General features: G+C 53.5%; 1 protein-coding gene, 1 long non-coding RNA gene and 1 pseudogene across 2 annotated transcripts; 2 read left to right on the forward strand and 1 right to left on the reverse strand.

Annotated features, from left to right (window-relative positions):
• LOC135974453 (fibrinogen-like protein 1-like protein) overlaps window positions 1-17,486 on the reverse strand; it is a 77,696-nt pseudogene that overhangs the window by 35,738 nt on the left and 24,472 nt on the right.
• On the forward strand, window positions 540-6,535 carry LOC135974456 (fibrinogen-like protein 1-like protein). Its single transcript, XM_065562623.1, has 3 exons — window positions 540-723; window positions 3,901-4,010; window positions 5,392-6,535. The coding sequence occupies exons 1-3, from the start codon at window positions 720-722 to the stop codon at window positions 6,058-6,060; spliced, it is 783 nt and encodes a 260-aa protein (XP_065418695.1). The 5' UTR covers window positions 540-719; the 3' UTR covers window positions 6,061-6,535.
• On the forward strand, window positions 10,973-14,977 carry LOC135974481 (uncharacterized). The gene is made up of 3 exons (XR_010591746.1): window positions 10,973-11,218; window positions 12,388-12,492; window positions 13,990-14,977. It is a non-coding gene; the product is annotated as an uncharacterized LOC135974481 (long non-coding RNA).

A 17,486-nucleotide genomic window follows, 5' to 3' on the forward strand; every position in this document is an offset into this window, starting at 1 on the left:
CTGCTGCCCAATGGATTGTAGGGCGGGCGTTTCACTCACAGTTCACGTACTGCTGAGTCACTCTTGTGGTGGTTTCCCCAGTTCATACTGCGTTTCTTTCTCCTCTGAATAAAAGTTCTCGTGTGTTGGACACAGACTCAGTGCTCGCAACGGGGCAACAGCTGCCTGTTAGGGGCGTGCTGGTCAGTTTCCCAGATTTCTGGGAGGGGCGCTCCAGCTGGTTCTGCTTTGCAATGCTAAGAGGAACCCCGAGATCCTGATTCTCGTCCTTGTCACTGCCAATACTACCTGGCACAAGCGTTACACCCCCATCACGTTCTGCACAACCCCCGTTCCTGCCATCTCCTCTGGCTTGATCCTCTCCATTTAGTGCGTCCTTCGTCTGGAAGGCTGATGATACGGTAATGCCGCAGAGTCCCACTGAGAAATTAAATCCCTGGCTCACACCTGCCTGGCTTCAGAAACGTTGGCGTTCTCAGGGAGGAGGGAGGGAGCCCAAGAAATCTGGTATCTGCGGTAAATAAAGGCTGGGCAGACGTTCCGGTGGGGGCTCCTTCCCTACCCACAGGCCAGGCTTGAGGCCAGCAGTTGAGAAAGCAAGATAAGCTGGATGTGGAGTGGCGCTTTCCCCATAAAGGCATGGAGCCCTGGCTCTGGTTTCTGATGTGGAAGTGGGACACTTCAGGTTGCTAACTCGCCCGCTCAGCTGCAGCGTCGGGATGGGTGAGTTTTATTGAAATGCCCAGTATTTCACACAGCCTGGGGATGTAGGGCCAGAGCCTGGTGGTGGGCACCAGAGCCCCAGGCGGTGTGGGCACGTGGGGGAGGTGCAGTGGCAGGGCATGCTATGTGGCCCCTGTGGGACACCATGTGCCCTGAGTGCCCGGGCACAGGAAGGAACGTGCCCAGACAGACGCAGTAACTACCGCATAGAGAGGGGCAGCCTGCACTCCTCTCAGTGCCGCCCCTCAGCCCGGGCAGGTGCACAAGGGGGAGGGGAGCCCTGGTGCATCCTCTGCTTTCCCGACCCTGCCTGGCCGAGGCACAAGGGATGGGGGCGCAGTGAGGTACATGCTGCTTTTCCTTTGAAACGGAGCAGCATTTCCCCCAGCAAGTGCATGCTGCAGCATGAGCCTGGCTAGCTAGGAGTCTGGCAGTGCCTCCTGGTGGGTAAAGAGTGCCCCGGGGCCATGGGGTACCAGGAGCCTGGCGGGGATCCCCTGCCCAGCGCTCTGCTGGACCCTAGGCAGGAATCCTCCCTCCCTGCCCCAGGTACCTCTGGGCATTGGGGCCAAAGTACTTTAGAACACAAAGGAACTAGGATAAGCCATGTTTTAAAAATGGGGAAACTGAGGTATGGTGCAGTGTAATGAGTTTTCCAAGGTCATAGGTCAAACTCAGGCCCTCTGTGTCTTAGACTATTACAGTGTGTGAACGGCTGCTAGCTGGCAGCGTCCCCGCTCCTCTGGGGCGTCCGGAGAAGGGGAGGCGTGTTTTCAAGGATGAGTGACTCCAGATTGTTATTTCACTTCAGTTCCAAACATTGTAGTTCTGGCTTGTTAGACTTACTGAAATCCTTCTCCTTTAAAGCGTTAACGCTTTGCCTGCCATGGGTTATGCCTCTCTCCTCCCTCTCACAGGGATACCTGAGATTGCTGGCAGCATGTCACAGTTACTTGGGCTGTGACATTGTCTGAAGAATTTGGGGTCCAGGCAGCTCCAAAAAGAAGGTGTTTCCAATGAAATCTGTCTGTGGATGATGTCTGGGCAAAGTGTTTCCATTGCAACAGTGTGTTTCGGTGTGTCGTTTACACGGTGTTCTCTCTCTCTCTCTCATTCATTTGCACGTTTGTATCACGGTCACTTTTGGGGTTAGTTGTGGACTTTCTAACTTTGCAACACCACATGAATACACTGATGGCTGACAGAAAGCACGGTGCCGGACTCCAGTGCGGCTTTAGCCTGTTCTGGTTTGACACACACACACACACCCTGCCCGGCGCATCCCGCCCCGCCCCGCAAAAAGCTGCCATTTTGCAACTGTCATGGGCCGGCAGCAGCTATAATCAAACTTGGGACCTCTGGAGCTTCACACGTGAGCCTCTGCTGTAGGGTTCTCAACCTATTTACCATTCGGGGCTGCATATGCCGTGCTCTGCGTTATGTGGGCTAAAAGAAGAACAGGAGGACTTGTGGCACCTTAGAGACTAACAAATTTATTAGATCATAAGCTTTCGTGGACTACAGCCCACTTCTTCGGATGCATATAGAATGGAATATATATTGAGGAGATATATATACACACAGACAGAGAGCATAAACAGGTGGGAGTTGTCTTACCACCTCTGAGAGGCCAATTAATTAAGAGAAAACAAACTTTTGAAGTGATAATCAAGCTAGCTCAGTACAGACAGTTAGATAACAAGTGTGAGAATACTTACAAGGGGAGATAGATTCAATGTTTGTAATGGCTCAGCCATTCCCAGTCTTTATTCAAACCGGAGTTGATTGTGTCTAGTTTGCATATCAATTCTAGCTCAGCAGTTTCTCATTGGAGTCTGTTTTTGGCTATATTACAACAGAAAAACTTCAAAAACAGACTCCAACGAGAAACTGCTGAGCTAGAATTGATATGCAAACTAGACACAATCAACTCCGTAGTCCACGAAAGCTTATGCTCTAATAAATTTGTTAGTCTCTAAGGTGCCACAAGTCCTCCTGTTCTTCTTTTTGCGGATACAGACTAACACGGTTGCTACTCTGAAACTTTTCGTTATGTGGGCTGTAGCTACACAAGATGTAATACCAGGGCCGTGATAGATATACCTGGGGGTGGGGGGGAGGGCGGGGGGTGAATGAGCCGGTTTCTGTCCAAGAGTCTGGATTGCTCTGGGCTGCTGATCCCGGCAAGGTCATTGTGAATCCCTGCGCTGAGTGCTGAAGGTGGCCTGGGAAAAGCATGTGTGGGGAGGGGGAGGGGTGTCTATGTTAATCCTGGCTGAAATAAATGGCCATGCCCTTGCTAGGGCAGCGCTTACAGTGCACCCCTCGGGGACCTGGCTCCATTTTGAACTCTTTTTGGCCAGGACTGTGGCCCCTGGCGACTCTGCCCACTTTAAGCCTGGCCTGAGCTGGGCCCACAGAACAGCTGCAGTGTCAGCAGCGTGTCCCCCTCTGGGCTGCTGGGCTGCAGTGCAGGGGGCAGCATGCCTGGCGTGGGGCACACAGCAGCTCTGTGCCCTGGGCCCCTCTCACCTGGCGCTCATCTGAGGGGGGCAGAGCCCTGCCGGAGGCTGCCCAGCTGCTGTCTCTGTGTGGGTGAGCGGGCACTGCCCTCCGGCTGGTGGTAGTGACTGTGGACGGGGGGAGCTGGGACAGAGGGGGTTACTCTGAGCAGCAGTCCCCTTGCAGCGGTGCAGCGCGGGGAGAGAGGAGGCAGCTCCTTCCCCACCACAGGGAGCGCTCCAGCCGGCCCTGACCCGCCCGGGACCCGGGAGCCAGGACATCGGAGCCGCAATCTTTGAATGGTTTTTACCATGCAGCTGGGTCCCAGCTGTGTGCTAATCGGGCCGGCTGCAGAGACGGAGACAGTGGCCGGGCCGGGGGAGAGGTGAATGGTGGGCTTCACCCCGTCTCCAGAGACTTGGGCCCACCCCCCCCATGCTGAGCCTCTTTGAACATCCAGCCATGTCCTGCGGTGCCTACCTGGGAGCTGAGCTCTTCTGAAAATCTGGCCCAGTAGTTGAGCCCTCTGAAAACTCTGGCCTTAGCGTCTAAGGGTAACATTTTCAAGAGTGGCTAAGTCACTTAAGTGCCTAAATCCCAGTGACTTCTAGTGGGATTTAGGCACTTGTGAAACTCTCTCCTGGTCTCATGTCCAGTGGTTTCTGTCCCCTGCAGGGTTCCAGTCCAGCTCTCTCGTGCTTCTGTCTGCGCTGTCCATGATGGCACTCCTTTGCGTAGCCCCGTGCAGGGCAACGGGGCCCTGGCCCACAAGAAGGTCGAGAGGGGTAAGTAGAGAACCCGTCGGAGGGCTTCTATCATCTGCCATATCCGAGATCAGGGCATCGTGGGCCTGATTCTGCTCCTCTCCCCCATGCCGGGGTCACCCCTAGATCCACTTATCCACTGAATGCATCTTCCAGCCCCCCCGCCAGCGCTGGGCCCAAAGAAACGCTGAGTTCTCCGAAGGGATCGCAAGGCCAGCCTGCGCTAGTGAGCCCACTACTCCCATTCGCAGGCCTCCAGCGCCTGGGAATGGGCCAGCCGGGGTGGGGGAGGTGCTGCTCGACTGGCTGTTTGCTTTACACAGCTTCGTTATCCCTTTCTCCGGTAACGGCTGCCAAGCCCCCGGCAGTGACTGAAGAGCGCTGGTGCCAACCGCAGGGCAGCGTGTGGGAACCAGGCACCCCCCCCAAATTGGCTGGGAGTTCTACCCTTCCATCTCACCAACTCCTATACTAGGGCTAGCCCCGGCTAACAGCTGGGGATCTCTCGCTCATGCCTAGAAGCCTTGCCCCCAGAGTCCAGGCAGCAGGGAGAGCCAGTTCCTCCTTGTCAGGGGTTTTCATTCCCTTCTCCCCACACCTCCAGCTGCTCTGGGAGCTGCTCAGGGTCTTGCCCAGGCAGGCCAGGGGCCGAACCAGCTCCAGAGGTGGCCCTGAGCCCCTGCCCCCGCAGAGCTCAGCAGCTCCTCCCCCTCGGCTCAGCTATGGGGGAGGGGCACACAGGGGGATTGTCTGGGGGGTAGGGGAGCTGGGGGGGGCTCAGGCTCGAGGGAGGACCCTGGGGAGGGGAGGGGCAGTATAACCACAGTGCTCTCATTCTACCAGGATAGTTCGGGACAATTTCCGCCCCAAAGACAAGCCCCTCGATAGGATGTCTGGAATTTTCAAAGGCTCCACAGGGAGTTGGGTGCCTAAATCCCACTGAATTCCAATCACACTCGGGTGTCAAACTCCCTTAGGCTCTTTGAAAACTCCCATTTAAATTGTCACTGATGGTTTTTATAATTAACATTCGCTGAGATGGATCTGGCAGCGTCTCCCCCACCCTCCCCAAACGATTTCTTCAGCAGTACGGACTCAGGAAGGATACAGAGCCTTGGTTTACACTTGATTCATCTCCTCAAGGTTTCTTCAAAACCAGCAGAGCAAGAAACTATTCTTATTTTATTTTATTGGTAAAATGAAAGTGTAAGATCTGGAGCCGGATTCTGTGGCCAGGAATGGCCGGGGTGGATTCTGTGGCTGTAGTATTGTGAAATACACAGGACCTGCCTCTAAAACCCAGCCTCCAGTTACCCCAGGCTGATTTGATCGAGCTAGCTAGCGCTCTCTCCCCCCCCCCCCCCGCACCTGCCCCCTTAACCTGATGTTCGTGGCATTTCAGGGTTCCCCAAAGACTGCAGCAACATTCCCAGGGACAGCCCCAGCGGGGTCCATGTCATCCAGCCGGCAGGCTCTCCCCCTCGAGTGGTGTGGTGTGACATGGACACCGAAGGCAAAGGCTGGACCGTTGTCCAGAGAAATTCTTACAACACAGAGATCACCTGGAAGGAGTCCTGGAGCACCTACAAGTACGGCTTTGGGAACGTGCAGCAGAATTACTGGCTGGGCAACGAGTACCTGTCCCTGCTCACGCGGCAGAACATCTATTGTCGTGGAGGACAAATTCAACAACACCCGCTACGCAGAGTTCGACATCTTCAATGTCGAGGATGAGCCCAGCGGGTACCCGCTGAGGCTGGGCAGGTACTCTGGGGACAGTGAGGACTATCTCACCACCTACCACTCCGGCCTGGGGGGCATACACGACAACATGAAGTTCAGCACGACTGACAAGGATCAGGACCAGGCCAGTGGGAATTGCGCAAGTAGCTATGGAGGCTGGTGGTACGACAAGTGTCAGAACGTCCTGCTCAATGGGAAAGGCTACATCTACTGGGCAGGGTTCTGTAAGAGTGAGGAGTGCAAGTCTTCCCTCATCCTGGTTAAGCCAACAGACGTGTGCTGTGTCCGGCAGGAGGAGCCCATCCTCCTTGGGAGCCGGCGCCGCTAAGAAGGGGAGACAATATTAAATCAGACACGGCGCGCCATCCCCCACCTAATCAGTGCAGTCCCTGCAATGCCTCCACTCTGCTCACCCCCTTCCCTGTTGGCTTCTGCACGGTAAATTCGCTGGAATAAATGCTGAGAGCTGACCCAGCTGGTGCGTTCGAAGGACACGAAGAGTGTGATTGGTGTGTATAACTGGAGCCCCACTTCCACTCTGCCTCGCTGGAAGCCATGTCACTCACTACAACTTTAGACCCACATTAACCTCTGCTTCTCCCAGCCCTGCCACTGCCCCTTGGCATTAGTGATCAATGAATCATGACACTGGATTTCTAGCAACTGTAATTGAGCATTTAAATGGGAAGATGACTCAAACCCAGGACTTTACATCTTAATCCTTCATGTATTAGCAGTGGTGAGTTTGGGTTCAAAAACCTGGCCTCTGTGTTTTTAATAAATATGATTATTACATGAGAAAACATTGCAACAGTAATTAGTTGCTGATGAACCATTGAGATTAGATAGACGTGCAACGAAACCGCACAATAAAGATATTGGTGTCCCTCTTCAACCCAAGGGGCTAGTCAAAGTTTGGGGCCCTGGGGATGTTCCAGTGGGGATCAGAAATTGGCAATGGAGTCTGGGGGCTAGTTTCTGGGCACACGCCATCATGGCTTGTTCTACATGAGGCCCCCTTACCTGTTGCTTCCAGCTGTCTTAAATGAAGAGTGCATCCTCACAGCTGTGTCAATGAGATTTTAACTCCACCCATCACAAGGTATAATCCAGCTCCTAGCAGTGTATTTATCTGTCAGGCTGACGTCCTCTGAGCATCTCTGAGCATTTCCTGCCTGTTTGGCTTCAGTCACTTCAATCAAAGTTCATTGTGACCAGATGCTGAACACCATTAATGCTAACAGCCAGGGGCAGGAGCACCCCCCGAACAGGGAACGAACAGGCTAAAGAATAACGCCATGGATTCAAGTCAGCTGGGCCTGATGAAGTTCACCCTCGGGCAGGGCTCCCAAATCGTGGGCTATAGCCCAAAGATGGGCCATGACGTAGCCCTGGCTGGTCCACTGGCAGGGGTGAAGATGGGGGGGAATGTGAAGGGGTGTTGCCCCCCCCCAAATTGCATCTTTCCATTCCCCTCCTGACCATGGCCCTTCAGTGCATCCCCAGGACACAAGGCCCTGTCTAATTGGCCTTCCTGACAGAGCCTGCATGGAGAGCGTGCGTAGGAGGGAGTTTGGGGGGGCAGGTTTGGAAAGAGGGATATTTTCAGGGGGAGGGAAGCTGGGAGCCGCTGAGGTGCAGCTGGAAGGTTTCCTCCTCCCTCCTCAGCATCTGGGGTGCAGACAGGGGGGAAGGGGTTGCTATTTTCCAGTTGGGAGTATCAGGGACCCGTGCCCCCCCAGTGCACTGAGCTGTCCCCTCCATCTCGGTTGCTGGTGGTGAGGTGGGGGTGTGCTGTTTTGCAGTGGGGGAGCGGGGGATCCCCCTGCCCAGGGCACTGACCTCTCCCCTTCCCGCCTCCCATCTCCGCTGTCCGTGGTGGGAGCCACCCCCACCCCCCACTCTGCCCATTGCAGGCTGCGCTTGGTGCCCTCCCCAGCCAGCCATCCCTTGCCAGGCTGGAGCATGACGCTGCAAGCGGGGACATCCTCAGCCTGTCCCGGGCAACCAGCTCGCTCAGCCGTTTTGCTGACTGGCGGCTCCTTGCCAAACCCAGGGTTCCCCTGCACTATTCCCCCCAACTTGGGGTCCCACCCACACCCCAACTCCCCCCTGAACATGGCTACCCCCCCCTTCCAAAACAACCTGAACTCTTCATACGCCACAGCCCACCCCCGCCCCTCCCCATGAGCCACCTGGCATCGGACCAAACTGCTCTCCGTGTCGCCCTCCCACCCCCACCCCCCAGGGCCAGGCTGGCGCTCTCTGAGGCTGGACCCCGTCTGTGACTGGGGTTTCAGCACTCCTGCTTCACAGATGTATACAGAGCACTGTATAACCAGAGTTGTCATAACTATAAAGGGAAGGGTAACAGCTCTCCTGTGTACAGTACTATAAAATCCCTCCTGGCCAGAGACTCCAAAATCCTTTTACCTGTAAAGGGTTAAGAAGCTCGGATAACCTGGCTGACACCTGACCCAAAGGACCAATAAGGGGACAAGATACTTTCAAATCTTGGTGGGGGGAAGGCTTTTGTTTGTGCTCTTTGTTTGGGAAGTCATTCGCTCTTGGGACTGAGAGGGACCAGACATCAATCCACGTTCTCCACATCTTTCTGAACAAGTCTCTCAGATTTCAAACTTGTAAGTAAACAGCCAGGCAAGGCGTGTTAGTTTTTACTTTGTTTTCTCAACATGTAAATGTACCTTTACTAGAGTGTTTACCTCTGTTTGCTGTACTTTGAATCCGATTTCTAACGCAGCGTTTTGCTCTGGCCTATTGCTCTTTAAGTTTGATTACCCTGTAAAGTTATTTTCCATCCTGATTTTACAGAGATGTTTTTTACCTTTTTTCTTTAATTAAAAGCCTTCTTTTTAAGAACCTGATTGATTTCTCCTTGTTTTTAGATCCAAGGGGGTTGGATCTGTATTCACCAGGGAATTGGTGAAAGGTTTCTCAAGGCTTCCCAGGGAAGGGAATCCACTTGGGAATGGTGGCAGTGGACCAGATCTAAGCTGGTAGTTAAGCTTAGCAGTTTTCATGCAGGCCCCCACATTTGTACCCTAAAGTTCAGAGTGGGGAAGCAGCCTTGACAAGAGTCTAGTGACTCTCTCACCCTGGGCTCTCCCCAGTATAGACTCTTGTTCACACTAGTCGAATGATGTTCAAATGCTGAGAAGGAGCAGGGAAGAGGCACAGAAATGACTTGTGGCCTGGCCAGCAAACCTTAGAGCAGGCAACCCGAGGGGCTGCAGCTAGTCAGCTTGACTAAGCAGTTCCGAGCTCTGTCATTAAGGTCTATAGTCACCAAGCAGGAGGAGGTAGCTGCATTTCAGGTTTTTGCTCAGGCAGACAAAGGTGTAAGGAGAGCTGGCAAAGCTGATGTTAGAAACATTGACATTGGAAATCCATGTAAGTGTAGAAGAGTGACGGAACCAATCATGCGGGGATGTGGGAATTCACTCTCACCTGGCCTCTGGGGATGGAGGCAGCACGTGGCTGGCACTTCTGGCTCCTGCCGTACGAGGGGCAGGTGCTGCTACCGACCGCTCCCCCTAACCCCGCCCTGCTGCGCTCTGGGGATGCTGCCCTGCTGTGGAGCTCTCAGGTGTCTTGAACTGGAATTTGTTTGGAGAGAAACTGCTAAGGAGCCTTATCAGCCCCGAGCAGAGAGTACCTGGGAGCCTGCCTGGGTCGGGCGGGTCTGGTACAGCCTCCCCCAGATAAGGCTCTTCCCTGGACCTGCCACCCATTGGAATCTGGAATGATTCCCTCCGAGGTAACACCCGGGGAAGCCAGGGAAGGGCAGGGCACGGCCTGCTCCCCTGGAGCATTAGGGCTTTCAGGAGTCAGAGGTGTCAGCGGAGCAGGTTGTACGTTAAAGCAGCGAAGGCAGTTGGGGGGCAGCGGAATTGGGTGCTTTGCCATTGCACTTGATCAGCTCAATTTGAAAATTCTTTCAAAGGAAATCCAGCTGTATACATCTGACTGGGGTACATGTACACACATACACATGCACACTCACATGTGCACACACTCATGTGCACATACACGTACACACATACATACCCACATGTACCCATACACATATATACAGATGTACACATACATGCACACACGCTCTCCCTGGAGCGCCCCAGGATGGGACTGACGGGGTGGCTGGCTATTATGGAGGCAGAAGGGGGTTGGGAGAAAATAATCAAGAACTTTTGCTGAAAATGCAAACCTAAGCTGGAAATCTGTGCAGGGCTGGGCTCAGCGAAAATGATCTTTTGAGCTGCTCTTATTAACCGTGGTCCTGTACTTCCTGGTTTGCGTCGGACCCAGGCAGGAGACTGGGCTGCTCTCAGCTTTAGAAGCCATTGGAATGAGCCAGGTTGGAATGAGCCAGGACCTCAGAGCCTTCTGCCACCAATCGCCCCAGCAGTCACTGATCCACACCAAACCACGTCCTTCCAGTTAGGCAGTTTCATATGCACACGTCAAACCCTTGGTTTGCCACTCAGACACCACGGTGATGGGCACAGTAAGGACCGAGAGACGCTAAACAGGCAGACAGACAAGGAAATAGTGGCCCTGCCTACAGGTGTGTGTGTGGTGCAAACGGATGAACACCAGTTGCTGGCTGAAGGCACAACCTTAATTCCCACATCTCCTGTCTGTCAGCTATCGTACGCTTGGCAGCCTGAGCTCCGATTTCTAACGCAGCGTTTTGCTCTGGCCTATTGTGGTTCTCATGTCCGGGGGCGCCTTGGCCCCTCGTATCAGGAGCGGTGCAAAGGAGGCTGCTTTTCAAAGGTCCTTAAGTAGGGTTGTCAACTTTCTACTTGCACAAAACCAAACGCCCTTAACCCAACCCCTTTCATGCCCTTCCCCAAGGCCCCACCCCGACTCACTCCAGCCCAGCCCACCTCCCTCAGTCGCTCGCTCTCACACCCTCACTCACTTTCACTGGGCTGGGGCTGGGGGTTGGAGTGCAGGGAGGGGTGAGGGTTCCGGTGGGGATGCGGGCTCTGGGATTGGGCTGGAGATTAGGGGTTTGGGGTGCCAGAGGGGGATCCGGGCTGGGGCAGAGGGTTGGGGTGCGGACTCTGGGAGGGAGTTTGGGTGCGGGAGGGGGCTCAGGGCTGGGGTAGGGGATTGGGGTGCAGGTGGGGGTGTGGGCTCTGGGAGGGATTAGGGTACAGGAGGGGGTTCCGACCTGGGGCAGGGGGTTGGGGTGCCGGGTGTGAGGTCTGGGATGGAATTTGGGTGTGGGAGGGGGTTCCGACCTGGGGCAGGGTTTCTGGGTGCGAGCTCCGGCCAGGCGGCGCTTACCTCAGCCGGCTCCTGGTCAATGGCACACCGGTGCTAATGCAGGCTCCTGACCCCTGGTCTCCCTCCGCTGGCAGGCTCTGAGCAAGGCCTGCCCAGAGAACATGGATGACGAGCTCTCGATCCTGCTGACAGCACCCCCCAGCACAGACAAACTCCAGCACATCCTGGAGGTGAGCAGAATGGGGAGGGGCCGCAGGGGTTTGACCTTAGCCCTGGGGACTCCTAGAAAGAAGAGACTGGAAAATCCATGTTTCTATTGGATCCTTCCGAGTATGCATTCGTGATATAAACTCACTGGGTGACCTTGGGGTAACTCACTTCCCCCTTACGGCATCAGTCTTCTCCACTATCAAATCTACACTGGGGAAGAAGGACAGAAGCCCCGACAATCACCTTCACCTCTGGGTGTCTGGTCCTGGGAGCCGAAACCAACAGGACTATCTGCCCCATCTCCTAAACTGCCCTGTCTTTCCCTCCTAGGGCCTTGTCCTTAGTGCTCAGCCTGGCCCCTTCCCAGCTTGTCCCTGACCTTTGAAGGACTCTCCAAGCCCCTCCCATGCCTGCTTCCTTTGGGGTCTCTCTCCTGGCTGAGCACAGCCTGCCCTTCTATCTCTCAGCAGGCCTGGGTTCTAGTCACAGGCTGCGTCTTGTCACGTGACCCCCACACTTATTCCCTTCACCTTAGGGAGCTGCATCACCTGGACCAGGTGCAGTTGAACTCCAACCCCTTTCCTGGCCATCTCACCCTGGAACAGGTTGAAACTGGTAACCTGTGGTAACAGTAACTGGTTGCTCGCAAAGGTGCTGAAGACACAATGGAAAAGGAAATCCTTTGGCCTGGATTGAAATTATTCCGACTGAAAGTGAATGAGAGAAAATAGGTCCAGAGTTCTCTTCCTAGCAGCAGAAAATGTAGCGATTGATAGAGGTTCAGGTCAGAAAGGACCATTATGTGCATCTAGTCGCCCCTCCTGTATAACTCAGGGCCTAGAATGTCACCAAGTGGTTCCTTCAGCCAACCATAGCATGGGACTGAGCCAGAGCACGTCTTTTGGAACGACATCCACATGCAGGAGAGCCAGCTGGCTACCAGAAAATCTCTCTTCTGCAGTGACTTGGGGTTAAGAGACACGGGGGAAAAGACATGGAGGCTGTGACTAAACTGAGAGCAGCAAGGCCAGGAAAACCAGGGTTAGGTCCCAGGCCTGGCTATCAGATCTGCTGTTTTCTATTCCTGGCTTTGGGACCATGAGCGAGTCTCTGCACCGCTGGGTGCCTCGGTTTCCCCAGCTATCAAATGGAGCTAATCAAGGTTTTGTTTGTTCTCCCCATTTTACAGGGTGGGAAACCGAGACACACTTGGGACCTGTCTACACTACAGGTCTGTCGTGCGTTTGTAATCTGCTGACCCACACAGAGCCTATGGACAACCCAGCTCCTAAAGGTACGTTTGTTCTGTGCTTATCCCCTATGTACCAGCAGGGCTGGACAGCATTTCTCACTGTGATGTGGGGAGCAGGTCCTGGGTACTAAGGGTCTGAAGAAGCTCTCAAGGACTAATTTTTTTAAAATAATTGTTATCAATGAATTAAGAGAAAACATACAATCACTGCGAATAAGATTGGGGGGTGACAAAATACAGGCAGAGTGGTAATTCCTGATGGGGAGAGGGCAGTGATACAGAGCGATCTGGCTCATTCGGCCAGCTGGACCCATTCAAAGAAAACAAATTTGAGCAGAGCCCAATGCAAGGTCCTATACGTGGCAACAAGGCACGCCGGCCACACCTCCAGAATGGGGACGTGTATCCAGAAAAGCAGTGACTCTGAAAAGGATTTAGGGCCAGAGTGGCGAAGCCACTCAACATGAGCTCCCAGTGGGATGCTGTGGTGAACAGGGCTAAAGCTATCATTAGACGAAGGAGCAGAGCCGTGAGTAGGATAGGGAGGTGACACAGCAGCAGTGAGACTGCTATTGGAATACTGCCTCCAGTGTTGGTGTCCTCCTTTGAAAAAGATGGTCCTAGAAATTGGAGCTGGGCAGCAAAGAGCCACCAAATGTTCTGAGGGCTGGAGAAAAATGCCTTGTAGTGAGCTATTGAAAGAGCTCAACCTGTTTAGCTTATCAAAAGAAGATTGAAGGGGACTTCACTGAAGTGTTGAAGTGCCTTAATGGAGAGAAAATACTGGGTATTAAAGGGCTCTTTAATTGAGCAGAGAAAGGCAGAACAAGACCCAATGGCTGGAAGGTGAAAAAAGACAAATTCCTATGACAAATAAGGCACAAATATTCAACAGCGAGGATGATTGAACCCAGGAAGAAGCTACCAAGGAAAGTGGTGGATTCTCCATCTCTTGATGTCATTAATAAAGACTAGATGCCTTTGCGGAATGTGTTTGCCCCAAAAGTAGCTATTGTGGTAGACAGGAGGCCTGTGATATGCAGGGGGTCAGATTAGATGCTCTAACTGTCTCTTCTAGCCATAAAGTCTACTCATTTCTGAGAAACCGAGTGTAGCATTGGGAGCAGCCTCTGCTGTTTTACTGTCTAGCCGGCTTGCTTCCTAGAATGAACACTCATTGAGCGGGGTGATCCACAGGGAGTTGCTCAAACCTCCAAAGGGTCTGCCCTGTGGTAGGACATTAGCACTGCAGGGGAGGGGTGGGTGTGGCAGTGATATCACAAAGGCCTTTTGCAGGACCTCAGACTATTGGCCAAAGGTGCAGGGGAGGTGGTGACCTCACAGAGAGATGCTGACATCAGCCAGGCAGGACAGGGGCGCAGGGCCAGGGAAACCTCAGAAACCCCTGTGGCTTTGCTTCAGCAAGTCTCCTTCTCGAGATCTCTCTTTGAGGTCTGAGAGAGTATTTGAGTTCATGTATGTGACCACCAGGAGGAACCTCTTTTGAGTTTTCTCCTTTCTTTTTCCTGATTTCACTAGAAAACTGACGTTCCTGTTTAGAAGGTAAGAGCCTCCGAGAGGTTTGGAACCTGTTCGGTCTGCTGCATCTGGCGCCAGCTGAATTTTAGGCATGGAAAACACTAGCTTAAGGTGGTCGAATTTTATTCCCCACCTGGGATTTTGTCCCTTAGAATCTCTGGGGACATTAAGGTTTGTCCTTTTTCTTTTACCTTTTCCTCCATCCCTCCCTCCTTTCTCTTCATCTCTTACTTCTTTTGTCCTTTCCTCTGTTCCCCTCCCACCACCAGGAGGGGTGTGTGTGTGTCGTGGGGGGTGCGCTACAACTCCCATTGTGGGAGGTCCACTGAAAAATGTGGGGCTGAAATAGTGCTCAGACAGTGATCCCCAGCGGTGACCTGGGCCATCCTTTGGGCTCTCTGGTGAGAACCCTCATCCTCCCGCCCCTCGGTCTCTACCCTGATTGGCTGAGCAGGGGGTTATTGACAGGGAGGAGACTCAGGTCCCTGTTGTTTTCTTTTAAGACCAAGTAAATAGTCATAACCAGTCATATGTTCGACAAATTTTGCTCCTTCTCTGCAGTTCATTATTTTCTCTACCATTCCAGTTCTCCTAAAATACTTGCTGAATAATTACTATGAACTCTTGCTGGTCTGCAACTCACTTGAGAGCACTTTATTCAGGTCATTCAATGTCTGAAATTCAAGATCCGATGGTTATTTGAAAATCAGGGCTCTTGGGTCCTATTCCCAACTCTGCCACAGAGTGGCTGTGTGACCTAAGACAAGTCAATTCTCCTTTCTCAGCCTTAGTTTCTCCCTCTTTCAAGTAGGGATAACAATCCGCCCCTACCTACCTCCCGGCGGGTGGAGGATGGGGATCTATTGGAGAGTGTCACTAGGAGCAGTGCATAAGATGAGGTGTCCTATCGTGTTTACTCAGATCAGATTATGACATAATAGAATGGATGAAATAGTCTATTTTATTTTTTATTATGTTGCAATTGTTAAGAGCAACAACTACTTAGCTCAGACTGAAACATCTCATCTAATTTTTGAGATCTAAGTGTCTCCTCTTTGTGTAGCTCAAACCTCCAAAGTGGAGTCTGCCCTGTGGCAGGACATTAGCACTGCAGGGGAGGGGTGGGTGTGGCAGTGACATCACAAAGGCCTTTTGCAGGACCTCAGACTATTGGTCAAAGGTGCTCGGGAGGTGGTGACCTCACAGAGAGATGCTGACATCAGCCAAGCAGGACAGGGGCGCAGGGCCAGGGAAACCTCAGAGTTCCCTGTAGCTTTGCTTCAGCAAGTCTCCTTCTCGAGGTCTCTCTGAGGACTGAGAGAGTATTTAGTTTCACGTACATGAGCGCCAGGAGGAACCTCTTTTGAGTTTTCTCTTTTCTTTTTCCTGATTTTACTAGAAAACTGACGTCCCTGTTTAGAAGGTAAGAGCCTCCAAGAGGTTTGGAACCTGTTCAGTCTGATGCATCTGGCGCCAGCTGAATTCTAGGCATGGAAAACACTAGCTTAAGGTGGTCGAATTTTATTCCTCACCTGGGATTTTGTCCCTTAGAATCACTGGGGACATTAGGGTTTGTCCTTTTTGTTTTACCTTTTCCTCCATCCCTCCCTCCTTTCTCTTCATCTCTTACATCTTCTGTCCTTTCCTCTGTTCCCCTCCCACCACCAGGAGGACTCTGTGTGTGTGTCGTGGGGGGTGCTCTGCAGTGGGAACAGGGACAATTCTCCAACTTTGGGCAGTCGAGAGCCTGGGTGAGATAAGGGGCGTTAAAGCCCTTTGTGAAGGAGAAAGGGGAGTTTCACGGTGTTGAGCACCAAGGAATTCTAAACTTTGCTAAAACATCTAGTCTGCAGAAACCAGAAATGGTCGAGGCCACATTGTAACCATTGTCTTTTTTAAAGCCCATTGAGGGATGTGAGTCCCACCCTTTTAGGTATCTGGGATGCTGGGAGAAGAGAAGAGGTGCCTGTCTCCATTTTATGGCCTCAACAAACTAAGTGCTGTGCCCCAGTTCTCGTCAGAGATCCCTGAAAAAGAACATCTTCCCATCCATTAACATACCTGGAAAGATACTGGAACTCCTTATTAAACAATCAGTTTGTCAGCACCTACAGGACAATTTGGTTCTTAGGACTAGTGAGCATGGACTTATCAAGAACAAATCATTCCAAACCAATCCTAGCTCCTTCTTTGGCAGGGTTACGGGCCTAGTGGAGGTGGGTAAACAGTAGATGTGATCCATCTTGGTGTTAATAAGGACATTCTCACAAACAAACTAGGGAGATGTGGTCTAGATGCAATTAGTATAATATGTGTGCACAGATGGTTGCAAGCTCATACTCCAACAGCCCAGAACCAAACAGCAGGAAGCAGATCATGCAATGAACTCCTGCCAGTGCATGTAGATTGCATTACGTGCACCCCTGTGGGGGAGGAGGAGCTGCTCTGGCTGGGGCAGGGATGGGGAGGGACCAAACAGGCTGGTTAGTGAGAGGCTGCCTTGACCCCAGACTCACGTCCGCTCCCCGCTCGGTTCCAGGATGGCCAGGCTCCTGAGGATGTTCAGGAAGAAGGCTCTGCAGGTGGCCCCAGAGCCTGAGGGAAGCAGCTGCCATCTTCCCCAGGAGCAGAGCGGCTCCTCCGTCCCCACTGGCGGGGAAGGAGCTCCCGGCCAGGCCAGGAGGTGGAAGTGCCCAGCCTTCTGGCGGAGAAAACCCGCTCCCAGGGCAGGCGCCGAGGTGGGAGAGGCCAGGTCGAAATGGAGCTGGGCCAGGATGCGGCTGGGCAGGCAGGACCCAGCGCAGGAGGGGAGCCGGGCAGGGTGACTCTGGGCCATGTTGTGTGGGCAGCAGCGGCCCCAGGAGCCCAGCCCTGATTCCCAGCAGGAGGCATCGCCCTGCCCCGTCTGTGAGGACCTTCCAGCCTCTCCAGGGCAGGAGGTGGAGGATCCCTGTCCCACCACCAGCAGCTCGGCCCGCTCCCCATGGGACAGCAGCAGTGCCTGGGACTCAGGCAGCAGCGAGGCCGATGGGCGCCGCAGCTTTGTTCCAGGTGAGGAGTCAGGCTGGGCTCAGGGAGAGGTGACGGCGGGGCTGTGAACACCCGGGGCCCAGGCCCTCGATCAGTGCTATGGGGGTGGGTCCCCAGCCCAGGGGTCTGGCCTGAGCCACATGAACCCCACTGACACTAGATGCTGCCACTTTGGTCCTTGGTGCTCCAGTTCGGGGGAGGCACCTCTCAGGGAGTCCAGGACAGTCTGGGGGGGTCTCTTTGCTATGGGCTCCTGAAGGAGTTGGCTTTGGGGAGAGGCTCACTCCCAGGATCAGATACAGAGGGGCAGCAGGGTCCAGGGAACAGGTGCTATTCCTGCCCTGCCACTGTCTGTCTGAGAAACCTTGGCCTTGTCATTCCCTGGCTCGGTGCCTCAGTTTCCCTTCTTGCTAGCCTGTGCCTATTTCACTGCAGTTTCACCTGCGTGTTGGTGCCAGTCCCATCCC

The sequence above is a fragment of the Chrysemys picta genome, chromosome 12, assembly GCF_011386835.1.
Source record: "Chrysemys picta bellii isolate R12L10 chromosome 12, ASM1138683v2, whole genome shotgun sequence".
Lineage (NCBI taxonomy): Eukaryota > Metazoa > Chordata > Testudines > Emydidae > Chrysemys > Chrysemys picta.